The sequence below is a fragment of the Rhodamnia argentea genome, chromosome 8 (assembly GCF_020921035.1).
Source record: "Rhodamnia argentea isolate NSW1041297 chromosome 8, ASM2092103v1, whole genome shotgun sequence".
Taxonomy (NCBI): Eukaryota; Viridiplantae; Streptophyta; class Magnoliopsida; order Myrtales; family Myrtaceae; genus Rhodamnia; species Rhodamnia argentea.
The window spans coordinates 27868689-27883525 of NC_063157.1; the positions used below are offsets into that span (position 1 = coordinate 27868689).

The 14837-nt window shown below is 38.3% G+C and overlaps 1 protein-coding gene and 1 pseudogene across 2 annotated transcripts; both read left to right on the top strand.

Moving 5' to 3' along the window:
- Positions 1-2130: 2130 nt before the first annotated feature.
- LOC115738249 (ACT domain-containing protein ACR12) lies at positions 2131-11374 on the top strand. 2 transcript variants are annotated; one of them, XM_030670826.2, is made up of 10 exons: positions 2131-2361; positions 2935-2986; positions 3721-3840; positions 5131-5225; positions 7037-7121; positions 7248-7307; positions 9126-9181; positions 9315-9420; positions 9530-9598; positions 10979-11374. In XM_030670826.2, exons 1-10 carry the CDS (start codon positions 2189-2191, stop codon positions 11039-11041), a joined length of 879 nt encoding a protein of 292 aa, XP_030526686.1. In that variant the 5' UTR covers positions 2131-2188; the 3' UTR covers positions 11042-11374. The 2 variants fall into 2 exon arrangements, with proteins under 2 accessions (XP_030526686.1, XP_048139733.1); XM_048283776.1 differs by lacking the exon at positions 2935-2986 and having other exon boundaries at positions 2149-2361.
- Positions 11375-13493: 2119 nt separating this feature from the next.
- LOC125316329 lies at positions 13494-14829 on the top strand (annotated as a pseudogene).
- The last annotated feature ends 8 nt before the right edge of the window (positions 14830-14837 follow it).

Sequence of the window (14837 nt, forward strand, 5' to 3'; positions counted from 1 at the left end):
ATTTTCCAATTAGGTATATTGTCGAACGCCATGAGCAAACGAAAGCCGTACGGACTATTACGAAGTGCCCAATCTCCGTTTGCTTTTCACGTTCACCAACGGAGGACAAAGTCGTGTTGAAAATTTGTCGGTCCCGATCGTCTAGACCCTGGTTTCATGGGAATCGGATCGAAGTTTGGATGGTTCTTGATTCGATCAGTGTATTATGCTCAGTCTTGATTTACAACGGTAGTGGTTATTATAAAATTTCAACGGTCGATCACTACCAAATTACCAAATTCAGTGAGAGCATATATCAAGAATTTTCACACTAATTGCAACGACTTGCGGTGCGCGTCTAGATTTAATGTTCCTATCTCCATTCTTGAGTAATATCATTAATATCATCAATACGTTTGAAATAGCACAGATTAGATATTTATAGAAAATTCTCGGATCTATATTTAAATCGGGAACGGTGAGCAACATAATTGTCGAAAGTTTATGAAGCTGTGTCATAAACATTCTTATTGATGGCTATTGATTGGACGAATAGTCGAACCGATCTCTACATTCATCTAAGATTAGCTGCAGAAAATTATTTACATTCGCAAGCTCCACGGTGAAAAAGAAGAGGAAAGATAGTCCAAGCAAATAATGTTTAGTATCATGTCGAACTATTTTCAAGAAAAAAATAAGAAAAGAAAGTCACCGGAATATTTGAAATTGACGGGGGACAAAAATAGGTGGGTTAAGCGAAGGCGACCGCCCCTTCCTCCCGCATGCATCTCTCTCTTCTCGAAGTTTTATATTTCTCTCATCTTCTTCTTTTTTGGCATTTGTCAAGAAAATGAATTTGATAAATTTTATATTTTAAAAATTTTAGGATTTAGTTGCGTTTTCGTTAATAGATTTTTGGACTTGAAATTGAGATAGATGCATTGACACTAACTAAATAAGAAATGCAAGCACGAGGGAACTAAATCTCAAAAGTTAGGATAATTAACAAAAGAAAACTTATTACACGTATGTCAATTGAGTTTTAAACTTTTTAATTTGATCCATTTATTTTTAAATTTTTTGACAATTTGTTAATAGAATCATTTCGGCCAATTTTAGTTGACAATTGTTAACTTGGATGTTTGCTCTTCACTATGGGCGGCTAAAGTGGATAATTTTTGCTAGTAAATAAAAAAAGAAAAAAGCAAGAAAAACAAAAACTAAGAAAAATATTTAGAGAAGCTTTATAAATATCGAAAAATAACCCACATCTGCCGTTGTGGCCAAAATTGGTTAGAAGGCTACATTAGCGAATCAACAAAAGGTTTAGGACTAAATTGGTCAAATTGAAAAGACTAAATTTACATTCATACAATAAGTTCGGGACTTTATTGGTAATTTTATTAAGAAAAATTATAGAGAAAAGATTGAGGTGTAAACAAAATTACGGATTTCCGACGTGTGCTCATCGGTGAAGAAGATACGAGATCGAACGTCGATTATTTTGCTTGACAGATCCATTCTTGTTGAACGAGTGTGCGCTTAACTCTATTAATGATATGTCGATCCTTGTTATTTTATGGATTTGGCTTTATTTTGCAGTATTCTAGGGTTTTGTTCTGAATCGATTTGCTTTGTTATGAAGTATACATGTGCTTTTTTTTTACGTACTTCTCTTATATCTTTTTGAGCACTGAATATGATTCTCTCCTAAGGGTAAAAAAAACAAAAGAATCACATGGCTAGCATTATTGGTTAGGTCATTAGATTCTATCGTGCGACCGGAGATCGGTGTCGAGGTAAAATCTGGTAAATTACCAAAATTGAATAGAAGTAATAATAGAGATTTTTTTTTTTTTTTTTTGTAAGGTTCCATTTTTTTAGGTCCCTTTTTTATGTTTAAAAGTAGAGCAAGCATGGGGTGAACTCGGAACGCATCTGCTAGGGTGACGTGGCCACAGCCTCAAAGTAGGTCCCACCAAAGCGACGCGATACCCCACCCCTAATCATTGACAAGTCGGGCGACTCCCACGAAGACATGTGAAAACCCGGTTCAGCCCTCGAGACTCCTCCAAAATTACCGAAAGGCCTGTTCTAATTGCTGTTCTGCCATCGTCCCGGCCATAAATACCTCCCAGATCCGCCGTGCCACTCTCAGTCTCTCCATTACTTCGCGTTACGGACACCCGAAGCTTCCGGAGCTTCTTCCATGGCTTCATCGCTCGCCTTCTTCTCCTCTTCTTCTTCGTCGTCACTCGCTCTCTGTCGTTCGAGAGCTTTCGCCGATCACGTCACTCGTCTATGTCCGTCTCTCCGGACATCGCGCGGTCATCCGCTCGACTGCAAACTCCTCCAGCTCAGCATCGGATTCTGGCGAGAGAGGTGAGCAACGTGTTTTCGTCGCTTTTCTGCTATTTTTTTTCCGCTTAGAAACTGATTAGGACTAGATTGAGATTTGAATCTGCAGCTGCAAGGACCTCCTCGGTAGTTCTTCTGTTTTCCTTTTCATTGGATTTGGAGTACTTTGTGGACGATGAACTTGACTGATTGTCTAGACTCTGATCGGGAACTTTTATGCCTGCGTTTCGGAATATAGTTTGACGAAGAAAATCTGGTTGATTTCTCCTACATCTTTTTGTCTAATCGCTCGTTTTCTATGAGCATCTGTGATCATCGCATTAAATTGCGTCGAGAAAATTGTGATCGAACGGTTGCCTGAACTCTAATTCTAGTGTTCTCTTTGGCATCTTTGAGAAATGTTTTTGACTAGACCTTTCTAAAACAAGGATAGAACGATTCTGCAGTCTCTGTGCGCGCGCGCGCGATCATTAATGCACACAGAGGCTCATATACGCAGCTTTTATTTTTCCAGAGAAGCAGTGTGTAGTTTGTTGTTGTTGCATGCGTTTTGTTCTGCTTATTTTATTCTCCATATTCATTTGGATTATTATGCAGAAACATTGTTCATGCTTCTACTAATGGCACAGCTGTGCACGTCACCTCAATGGTAAGTGCTAAGTAACTCGTATGTTTACCAATGTATTGGACGTTTGAACGATGAAAACACAGTTGTCTATCTCTATATTTGATTTTGGTGCCTATTGGATCCTTTGATTTTGTAATGTAATTTTGTGGAGAACTGGCCCTCGCTCTAAATTTACCTCAGTTATTTGTTAATAGAGCTTCAGTGGCAATTAAACCGGTTTTTTCCGTCTTTGTCTAGTAATGAATGCCTTCATCGCGGCCATTTTCTCTTCCATTGCTAATTGGTGCAATCAACAAGCATCTTTTAATGGTGATGTTGAAAATCAATGTCTGGATGGGGCCAAATTTTATTTGTATAGTGTAAATCTGTTGTGTGGTTTGACATATTGAAGGCATATTGCCATTTATTGTCTTTTCTGTTCGCCAATTATTTTCTCCAACTCGTGTCTTCTGCTTACGTTATCCAGTTGTGAGATGGAGAAGCTTGTATTCTGCTCTGGTTTTTTCCACAACTTCACTGAAAATCATATACTGCACTTATCAGTTCTTTCGTATAGTCATTCCCTATTATCTAGATGAAGTACAAACAACAGCCTAAATGGGATGTTCTGTCATCATTTAGTCCTTTACTTGTTCAGGGGTTCTATTGGGATTTTTAAATTGTTCTTCTAAGTGTCAATTTTTAGTTGGTATAGAGTACAAAAAGTCCCAAGTATCTGTTCTGATGACATGACACAAGTGCAACTTTTTCTGCAGTCCAATGAACCTGCTGATTATGTTCCCATGCCAGTGGTGCTGATTGATCAAAATGCAGATTCAGATGCAACTGTAGTGCAACTCAGCTTTGGGGATCGTCTTGGGGCTCTTATTGACACGGTGAAGTGGCTCTTTATAAAGATTTTATTGCCAAATCTTTCCTAGAAGTAGCAGTGATGTTGGTTTCAGTTTCAGGAATATTAGACTTGGAAACTAGTCATAATCTTCATGATGAAGTTTCTGAATAGCATGGTAGTTCTTAAACATCCACTCATTAGGAGGTGAAAGAGTTTTCCAGTTTTGCTTTTGTTCTCATTATTCTCGCCCTTGGTGGCTGCTGTATTAATTTGTTCAACCCTTGGTAGATATGGTTGCGGTGTAGAGAATTAAAATATTGTCAATCAAACATAGTTGGTGAATACAGGTAAGGAACATGAATTTAAAGATTTGTTTTCCGAACTGAAAATTGAATCCAAATGCCTATGGAAAATTTTGGGGCATGTGTAGAAATCTTTTGCTTTGCAGCAAGAAAAGTGCCACTTTTTGTTCCATGCATGGCATGGCAAGTTTTGCCCCTTCTTTGTTACTCTTTGTGGTGAACCATTTGCAGTTCTGCATAAGCTTCACTGCTGTAAGGCTGCTCTTGTTTGAGTTATTGGGGTGGTTCAGCTGTTTGCACGTGCTACCAATGCTCTTTCCAGCAACAATTCTCTCTGTTTTTTCCCCACTTTTTTTAGTGAATGGATCTCTGTTTGTCTGTCAAAATTGTGTGCATCCTGCTAAATATATGCCCCAAAAACGAGGAGTATGAAAGAGAAGAATGATGCCTACTATGCCATTACTATTGCCTTGTGGCTAAATTGATCTAATTTGGGCTTTTTCTGTGTTATTCCCCATTCCCAGATTGAGTTGGTTTGCCATTTTAATAATTTGTTTGAGGAACCAAATCATTCAAAATTTTCTTTTGAGCACCTTTTACCCTCTAGATTCAAGCCGGACTATGAAGCATAAACTTGTGAGCATAGTCTCTTGTATCTTTGGTAGCACTGGGAATCTCATCATCCATACATAACCAATCGAATCATATCATAACATATGAACAAGAACTCAAATTCTTATCGAGACTAGAACTCATAGGGAAGAAAATCGATTCATGGATTGAATCAAATATGTACTATTTACGGACAAAAGTATTTAATTATTGCATCATCTAAGTTGGTTGTTTTCCTTTGAATTGGATTCTTTAAAATGTAAATGTGTAGGTTCTTAAAGTTGGAAATGGTTTGAGTACATCTACTGAGTACTGGAATGAATTTATCAGAAGAGTTCTTAATGGCATAGGCATCTGTCCAGAGTTTTGCTTCCTTGTGTATATGCTGATGAGATTAGACTGATGATTTATGTTGACAGATGAGAGCATTGAAGGATTTAGGATTGGATGTGTCGAAGGGAATTGTTACCACAGAGGGACCTGTCAAGCAAACAAAATTCCACATCACAAGACTGTAAGAGATTTCATTTTCGTCTCTACCAGCATCTCTTGCTGTATTTTTTACGTAAATTGTTTTTGTCTCCTCTTTGGAATTGCTGATCCGTGTTCTCTATGCATATTCTCTTATTTTCAAATTCTGTGCAGTTCATTTTTATTTATGTTGCTATTTCAATTTACTTTTCAGTATCATTTGCTGAATAGCTATACTTACAATGATCGTGACTCTTTGTCTGTTGTCATCCATGCTTTAATGATTTCATTTGCAGAAACTCTAGAACAAAACATACTGTTGTCCCCTATGCCTGAGTTCTCTGGCTTTCTGCCATGTTGTTGCAAGTGTTTGTCTTATCTTCCGGGCATATAGTCTATTGGGTTGAGTATCAGCTAATTATCCTTGAAAAGAAAGAACTGAAATTGTCATGCACTGTTGCTGGTTCTTACAAAATTCTGCTTTTGTACTCCTATTCATCACCCTGGTAGCATGGAGGTCAGTGAGCGAGGAACTTGTAACATGGAAAAATAGACTTACTAGCTGAAAGATATTTTCATCTCTTACTCTAGCTTCTGCATTTCAGGTTATTTAAAACGGAGACTGGTAGAAGGGCTTTCAACATTGTCTTTCATTCTAGCTTTTACTTGCTGGGCCATTAGGAAAGAGATAACTAGAAGGGTTTGTGTAGGAACTTGACAGGATAGATTGCTGTCCACTTGATAATTTTGGCCCCACTTTGGCAAGGTTATTTGACACACATTCTATGACACCCCCAAGTCCCACATGAAGTTGGACTGTTGGAGGGAGAGAGTTTTGACATATAAAAAGTGGCCCAGCCCCAGATGATCACCAACTTGAGTGCCCCTTTGTGGAGGTTTGGCTCGGCTATGTAGATCAGGGAAGATTGTTACATATTTCTCTGAGTTTTTGGATTAGTTCTCTGACAGATGATTTTTACACGGATTGCACCTCTTGGTGGTCTATAGCAACTGTGTTTGTGTGGTAATGGGCCTAACAATGAGCAGAGTCACCTCTAGCATGTTGCCATAAGAGAAGGCGATTAGTGACCTCCTTTGGAACTGTATAAACTATATATCTGGGGGTCAAAATTCTCGACTTTTAGAACATTTCGGCTCATATTATCTGTCGGCAGACCTACATTTACCATGTCCTGTTGTGGTTATATAAGCAGGATGAGTGAACTATCTAGGCAAAGTGCGCTATTTCTGCCCATGTATTTCCATCTCCATGGCAAAAGAAGCAAGCATTGCATTTAAGGAGCTGATAAGGCTTTAAACATAATTGTTTATGCATATTTCAAAAATATGAGATTGTTGTTTTTCATATATTATCTTCTTGAAAATTGGTTCGGCAAGTGAGAATGAAAATTCTCAATAGGAATGAAAAATTGTGAGAAAATGCTTGGTATCCGTCAAAATTACGAGAAGTTGTATTTTGGTTGTATCAAACCTTCTTGTTGTCATTTGAATGAAATACTGAAGACACAAGAAATTGTTTTCTGTTTGTAGGTTTAAGTTTGCAAAACAGATCACCTGTTTTTGCTGGAAATTGTTTGGATGATATCACCAGACATTTGCTATGACCTATTATCACAGTCAAATGTGATTTAGAACAAATTTTTTGCATCTTCAACCAGACAGGCACTATGTTTCTATTACACACTCAAATTTTAGCTGTCCTTATCTTTCGAATGTTTTCTTCCTTTGTGCAAGCAAAAATAGGGCAATTTTAGTATCACATTGTGGGAAACAGTCACTTATTGAAAGAAATAAAAAGGGGTAAGCAGTCATTTATCTCATTTTGTTTTTCAGGGACACTGGCCGCAAAGTTGAGGATCCCGAACTGTTGGAGAGGATCCGCCTTACAATTATAAACAATCTTTTGAAGTATCATCCAGTATGAGTTTGGATTCTTGCTCTATAGTGTTTATTGAACTGAGTTCTTTGGTGAGAGTATCATAGAGATATTTTCTAGTGGACATTAATTCTGGTTGTCCTGTTTCCCTTGCTATTTTACCTGTAGGAGTCCAGTGCACAACTTGCATTAGGTGAGGCATTTGGAATAAAAGCTCCAGAGAAGAAGGTGACGTTCTTTTTAGATTTCTGCAGGTTTCATTTACTTGGTTTGTGTCAATTGTACTTTGGCACTTGTTGGCTCATTCCTAGTGATGGAAAGTCCCATCCAGAAACTTAAGCTTTTAGGTCGAGGCAGTTTTGTGTATATAAGGCTGCTGCAAACCCTATCAACAAGTATTGTGGTATGCTTAAACATAGGATAGGATTTGCCTATTCCGTGAAGGTATAAGGAATGTCTCTTCTGTAACTGCTAGGGGGTTCTCTTGTTTTGATAATTTCCTGTTGGTCACCAGCTGAAACCCACTTGCATCAAATATTTGTGAGAGGCCATGATTCTTTTTGGTGTAAGTTTCATTTTCCATCGATTTCCTCCACACAGACTTTTGTCTCATCATCAGTGCACTACCTATTCATTTCCTTTGACCATACAGAGGAAGTTAATAAGTTTGGCACCATTGCTAAGCCAGCATTGTGAACACTATAATATGCTATTAGTAGGAGACGATCGCATAAGAAGAAAATATTCTGGAGAGAAGAAACAGGAATTTTTTTTTTTTTCAGTGTGGTTGATCCAGGTCATTCATTCTTCTCTTTTTCTTTTCTATTTCTTTTCTTTGTGGAAAGAAAGAGGGGGAGGGGGAGGGGGAGGAGGGGAAGGGTTGTTGAGGAGAGGCATAGGATTAGTGAAGATTCCCAAGCTTTTTAGGAGTCATAGCGAAAGGTGTGGATGCATGGTTTTAAAATCTATGTGAAATTGCTGATAATATTTGGCTGGTAGACATATGATAGATTTAAAAATGTTTTCTACTCTATCCCGTCATGTCAAACCATTTTTTTTTTACTTGGAAACATGAACCTCATTTTCTCTCGCTGTCCATATATATATAGGGACAGCGAGAGAACTATCTAAAACACTACTAGAATAACCTGTTTGATCTAAGCAACATAGACTGATTACCTGTCGTGTGATACTATTCTTGCTTCAGTTTGGTTGGTCCATTTGCTTTTGACCTAGATTTTGTTAGGCATCCTGCTTTTAGTTTGGACTGCTTAGGTTTGCATCTGAGAATGGTCTCTATGTAATTTTGAGGCCTTTAATATTACACATTCCAATGATGCTGATATCATCAATTGGAAATGCTGAGTCGGTTTTTCCTTCGTAGGTTCTTGCTCTTATTTACCCGCACCTTACGCATTCTTATGGTAACTGTTTCTTCTGCACCTTGTGTGACTACGTTAGGAAAGATGTGTTTGGATGATCTTACACCAGAACCATGTCTTGGTCAAGACGTAATTGCCCTATAATGGTGGGCCATACATCAAAATTTAGCCTTGAGTGATAGAGCATTTATTAAATCATGCCGCCATTTAATAGTTTAAACTTTCACATAGATCCATTGTAAGCTGATACTTTTTACATGTGGAACAAAATTCATCAAGACTTGCATTGTCCCCTTGAAACTGATAGTTTGCAGAAGTTTCTATGTTCAGACGGCAGGAAGAGGAAAAAATGATGCGATTCTCTGTTTTTAGGCCAATAAAACTCCGCGCCTAGAAATAATTGTTCAAATTTTTCCGCCATGACAAAATCTATTTCAAAGGTCCCAATTCCTTTTTCTATTTTGGCATGAAAGAAATTTCATTTACTGCTTAGTTGTACTTCCTGTTTAGGCATCTTGTAGTTTGGCTGCTTAATGTTCAGACCATTGCTATGACTGTCTATATTCTGGGAAGATTAACTAATACTTTCTACTTTAACTGATAGAAATTTTGCACTCGTGCTGTAAAGTTATCTGTAATGAGTGGCATTCTTTTATTGTAACAGCTTGATGTTGACATTGCAACTCGCATTCACGTGAAGGAAGATGGACCGAAGAGAAGGTATGCATTTTCATCAAATCATCTTTGTATTGCAAGATACTAGGTTCCCTGGGTTTTTGGTAAGTAAATTACATATTGTTAAAGAGATGCAACTAACAGATTGCTTATGCAAATATGTCCTGCTTTGGACCAGCTTGCTTTATGTAGAGACAGCAGATCGACCTGGATTGCTTGTAGACATCATAAAAAATCTTGCTGACATTAATATTGAGGTGGAATCAGCAGAGATTGATACACAAGTACGATAAATTTTAGCCTGTTTCTGGTCTTGCTTATGTTTGCAGATCCATCCATGTTCAAGCTGTTTGAATACTTTGGTCCCACTTAAAAGACATTTTCATCTTGCAGGGGTTGGTGGCTAAAGATAAATTTTACGTGAGCTATGGGGGAGCAGCACTGAATAGCTCGTTGTCTCAGGTAATTGGTGAAGACTCCAAAATATCTTTGCTTTCATAGCATTTCATAAAACTGTGTGCTCACTTATTCCGTTGGACTTATGTCAAATGTAGCGATTTGGGTTCAGTAGATGGTGGTTAAATGCCTACTCTGGATTGTAGGATCCTAAAATCCTATGAGTTAAGACTAACGTAAGACAAATGATTGAAAGTGCTTATTCAGTAATCCCCTATCAAGAGTACAAAAGGGAGCTAATTTATAGGGCATAGAAACCAGTACGCAACTAATAAATTGTTGTCTGCCTTCTTAATTCATCCAACAACCGAACAATAACACCAATCAACTTCACTACATTCTTCGAAGTGCAGCTCAAACTCAATCTGTGGATAGGCACACCAAGTAAGTGTAAAAATATCTTCAGTGATATTTGTTGAATCTTGAAAAGCCGCTACAGTTGTGGATCTAAAACCTAGCAAAGAGTCCATCGGATATTTAGAGGTTCCTATCCTAATTGATGAAATCATGGAATTGATTTGTCTGATCTCACGGGCTATATATTTTATAATAATTTTGTATAGGTTAAAATAAAATAAAGAAAATTATTTAGTTTGAAATATTAGTATCCTGAACATATTTAGACCTATCTCATGGGCTAAATTTATATTATTTTTGTACCGGTTAAAAGTAAAATTTCTATATTTGAATTATATAATACCATATATACGAAGTAAGAAGGAAAGATGACCCTCGGTTTCTTTTATTTGCCTTGACCAATTTGGATTTCGAAGAAGGAATCGTTTTTTTTATATTGTTGATAGGGTTTCCTAATTAATATCGGTATAAAAAAAGAATTATCCACACGATTCTTTACACAATTTAGAATTCAATATTATCGATTATGTCACCAAAGAAAAAAGAAATTCTTCCTTAGAATTTTTACTTTGATTCCGATAAAATGCCTAATTGTTCGCTACAAATACAAAAATGTAACTAAATAAAATAAAAATGATTTTACTTTGGGCTCCACCTAATAAGAGAATTTTAATTCAAAGGAAAAAAAAGCGTGAAGCTTAAATAACTCACTCAGAATACCCTTTAAAGGATTATGTGGTACGATTGGATCATAAGGGCTTTTAGTTTGAAATATTAGTGTTGTGAGCATAAATAAACCTTATGCAATCCCTAGTTCTAGTATTGATGTTGGTCTTTAATTACTCAGTCTTTGATTACTCACGAGTTTATAATCTTATTAAAACCATCATTCAACTACAAATATCTATGTTCGTATACCGTGTAGGATCAATATTTTGACTGCCATTCTGAGCACCTTGTAAACATTGTCTATTAAGTCTGTCATTTGTAGTCACAGGGTTCACTTGCATTATCATTCTGAAATTGCAGGTGCTAGTTAATTGCTTGCGATACTACCTTCGAAGGCCAGAAACGGATATTGATAGTTACTAACAACTGGACCAAGAAATTTTGATGTAAACCCAATGTAACCATTCTTCTAGTATAAACTCTGTTGTCTTGGCTCAACAAATACACATTTCATTAGTGTCGAGTTCAATCTGGATCTTTGGACGAGATGTGATAAACTTTTCTGCCATGAACCTATAAACGAGAAAGCAGTAGATAGAAATGTGGTGTCGAATTCTATTGCGCCATTTGTGCTCCATAGAGTGGCCATCCTATTTTCCTCATTCATTCTCTCTCCGAGGAGGCAAATTGATCCACATCATCTTGTGTGATTCGATTTCTTTCAGCTAGAAAAAGGATGAATATTGCTTGCTTGGATATCGCTACTTCACTTCTTGTGCTTTTGACGTCTCCCCCACATTTATTATCAGCTCCATGACTCTTTTTGATTGGAATTCCCTCATCTACCAAAATAACGGCTACTTAGTGGACATGTCGCACATGGGTTTGATTTTGTTCTCACAGCTGTGGATCATTCTTTCGTTATCATTTTTCGTCTTTCTTTGTTCGAGTCAGTTTTCTCAATTTACCGGGTCAAAGAAGGTAGTTCCTACCTTCTTTTCTACCTTAAACAAGTTAGTGACCGAGCACACTCCAGTTGATTCAACCTGCACTTGTTTGGATTATTTGCTGAGGCATATTGGTTGGATCCATCCTTGAAGGCAACCATTGTATAGTAAGAAGTTGGTGGAGCACCCGTAACTCATTAGTATGCCTAAAAGGCTTCTGACCTACAAATATTTTCCTTCTTGAACCACAGTGGCTTCTGCTGTAACCAAAATTTGACCTTAGTGTGTTTATGATCTGGTCAATGGATGCATTGGCCAACGCTGTAAACAAGTGAATCGATATAAATACGAAGAACTCTTAAAATTTTTTGGATTTCTCTTATAATTAGATAGTGACTTGATTAGGGAAAAACAAAATCGGCCGACTTATTTGGGGAAGCGGGGGAGACTGGGTTGATCTTTTGCTAAGTGCTACGGCCTACTGGCCAAGTAAACGTAATAATGTAAGCAAAGATTTGTGGCCAGTGACTGGCGATAACCAATCTTTCCTGCTACCAACGTTTCCTTGTCTGCTATTTATTGTCAAAGCTTTGATTCTGCCATAAATTGCTTGAATTCCTTGGGACTGCAATGAAACTTGACATCTTATGTACGCACGGGTCGTTTTTTAAGTGATGAATCTGTTGACACCAAAGCACTTCGATTGTCCCACATTTTCGAATGACCATTTGTTTGCATCCAAAGGTCACTCTAGTCTATTCCAAAACGGCTGAGCGCTAGGCAGTGCAAGAGCTATATCTATCTGTTTTCTTCATAGTGGACTCCGGCATAATTTGCGGTGCAGTTCAATACGTGTGATGGGTGCTTGATAGAAGTAGAAAAAAGACAAAACCGTGTCGACGATAATATAATATGTTAGTAGGACTTGGAGAGCTGTACAAAAGAGGGTAGCATTCAGCTTCACTTTCTCTGAGAGAGGGGAAAAGCAGCCACTGAAAAGCGGGCAAAAGTGAGCTTGAGCCACGGTAGATCCCATGTTCAGGGGAACTAATCCCTTCTTTCCAAAGGTAAGTGTTGTGCTTTGGAAAGGAAAAGAGTTTCGACCAAAAAAATAAAAAGAAAGGTAAAGACAGAATGGAAGGTTCTGTTAATCCTGAAAAGACCTGCCGTGCTGGTCGTGATGCAAGATAGGGGTGAGCATGGTTCCAGGATAGAACCGAGAACCTGGAACCGGAACCCGTAGGATCCGGTTTGGTTCCAAGTTTCAATGTATGCGGGGTAGGTTCTAGGTTCCAAAAATTGAGGAACATGTTCCAACGGGTAGGTTCCACTACATAGAACCTGGAACCTAAAATCCGAACCCTAGATTTTGAAATAAATTTTTATATTTTTCTTGGTATATGTTTTTGCACGATCATACAATGTTCTATGACATCCGATGATGAATGTATGATTTGGAGCCAAACAAATTTTTAGGTTTCGTGTTCCAATGGATTGGTTTCGGGTTTTAAATGTAACATGTACATAGTCTAAAATCACTCACATCTACTTTCTCTTAGATGTTATAGCGTTCACTTTCATTTTGCTTAATTAAAAATGCAAAAATAAAAGAAAATAAAAGAAATTGATAGGTTCTCGTGTACCCTGGAACCGACTCTAGAACCAGTCACGGGGTAGGTTCCGGGTTCCAAGGTATGATAGGTAGGTTTCGGGTTCCAAAAAATAAGGAACCTGTTCCAACGAGTAGGTTCCGGGTTCCAAGTGGAACCCGTAAGGAACCTAAAACCGCTCACCCCTAATGCAAGAATTCCTCATCAATTCATTTGGCATGTCTCGATTCTTGTGGAGAAAAGCATGTAACTAGTTCTCGAAAACTCAAATACTCAGCCTGTGGAAGTTATTGTCTATCCCGTAAGAGGTGCGAACGGATGTTACCCAAGACAACCACCCATTGCAAAAATTCGGCGCTAGTCACGTTGGAAGACTTCGTGTTTTCCGGGATAAAGTTTGCTGTAAAGCTCAGCCAAGCAGGATCATTTGGCCACACCTATGAATGCACACACCTTCCCGGCACTAAACACCCTCGGTATATATGACCTTTGTAAGACCGGATTTCGATGTTAACGGAATTAACATCGCACTTCTTCATCTGAAAGCAACCGAGGTAGCTTTTGCGTTGGAGGGAAGGGTTTACTTAGGATTCGTCGACGCTCAGAGCAAGGTTTTCGCTATAGTTCTGGACAAAGGTGAAGTGATGGTTTTCCCAAGAGGTCTAGTCCACTTCCAAAAGAACATGGGAGATAAGCCTGCCACTACTCTGGGGAGCTTCAACAGCCAAAGCCCTTGACTGCTGAGAGTTCCATCTGCCATTTTCGGGTCCGGGACTAGGGAGGATCTCTTGGAGAAGGCCTTCGGGGTTGAGCTCTGAGGACATGTCTATGTTGAAGAGAAGGTTCGCTCCAGCTACATAGGATTGAGGTTGTGCTTTTTTCCAAACTTCGGATAAGAGGTTAAGATTACAACGACTATGTTTTCTACTTGTATCAGTCGATCGGACCATAGTATTAACTCTTCAATAAAATGGAGGGATCAAATCGAATTCATCGTTGGTTCTTGGATTTACCCATTTCCCTTTGCGTTCTCGACTCAATGTGGAACAAACACAATCATGATTATCGATTGATCACTGTTCACCACCCTTAATGACTTCATGTGTTCTAGACTTTTTCTTCCGGTTGGCATGATTATAGACGAGGCAACATGATCGAGTACGAGGGAAAAAGACTGAGTGTGACTCATTTTGTTACTCCGGATGTGAAGGTCTATGCTCATAAAGCCATCATATCAATTCATGTCAAGGCCATCATTGTCTCCTTTACTAAAATGCAAAAAGCATACCAAACGCATGTACCTCTCGCGTCCCTTGATTCCTGCTCTCACCTGTAAGACAAATAATGTGAATCATGACAAGAACATGGGCCATTATTAGTGAGAGACCTCTACTGCTTCTTTTGCTTATGTTCCTTCTGATCTCTAGTGGTCAAAGTTAGTCACCTTGATGATAGTGGGATCCTATGCCCTAAAGCATTTTCCCATGGACCTCTCATCTCCACATTGAAAAAGTAAAGCTTCGATTCAAAAGCACTTTCCTGAGATGGTCACCTAATCCATAATTTGTGTTTCTTTTATGATTCATCCATAGAGGAGTGGTTGGCATTTTTCATACTTGGAGTGAGATTTTGATCTCGTGAATGAGGACTGTGGAGACTTGT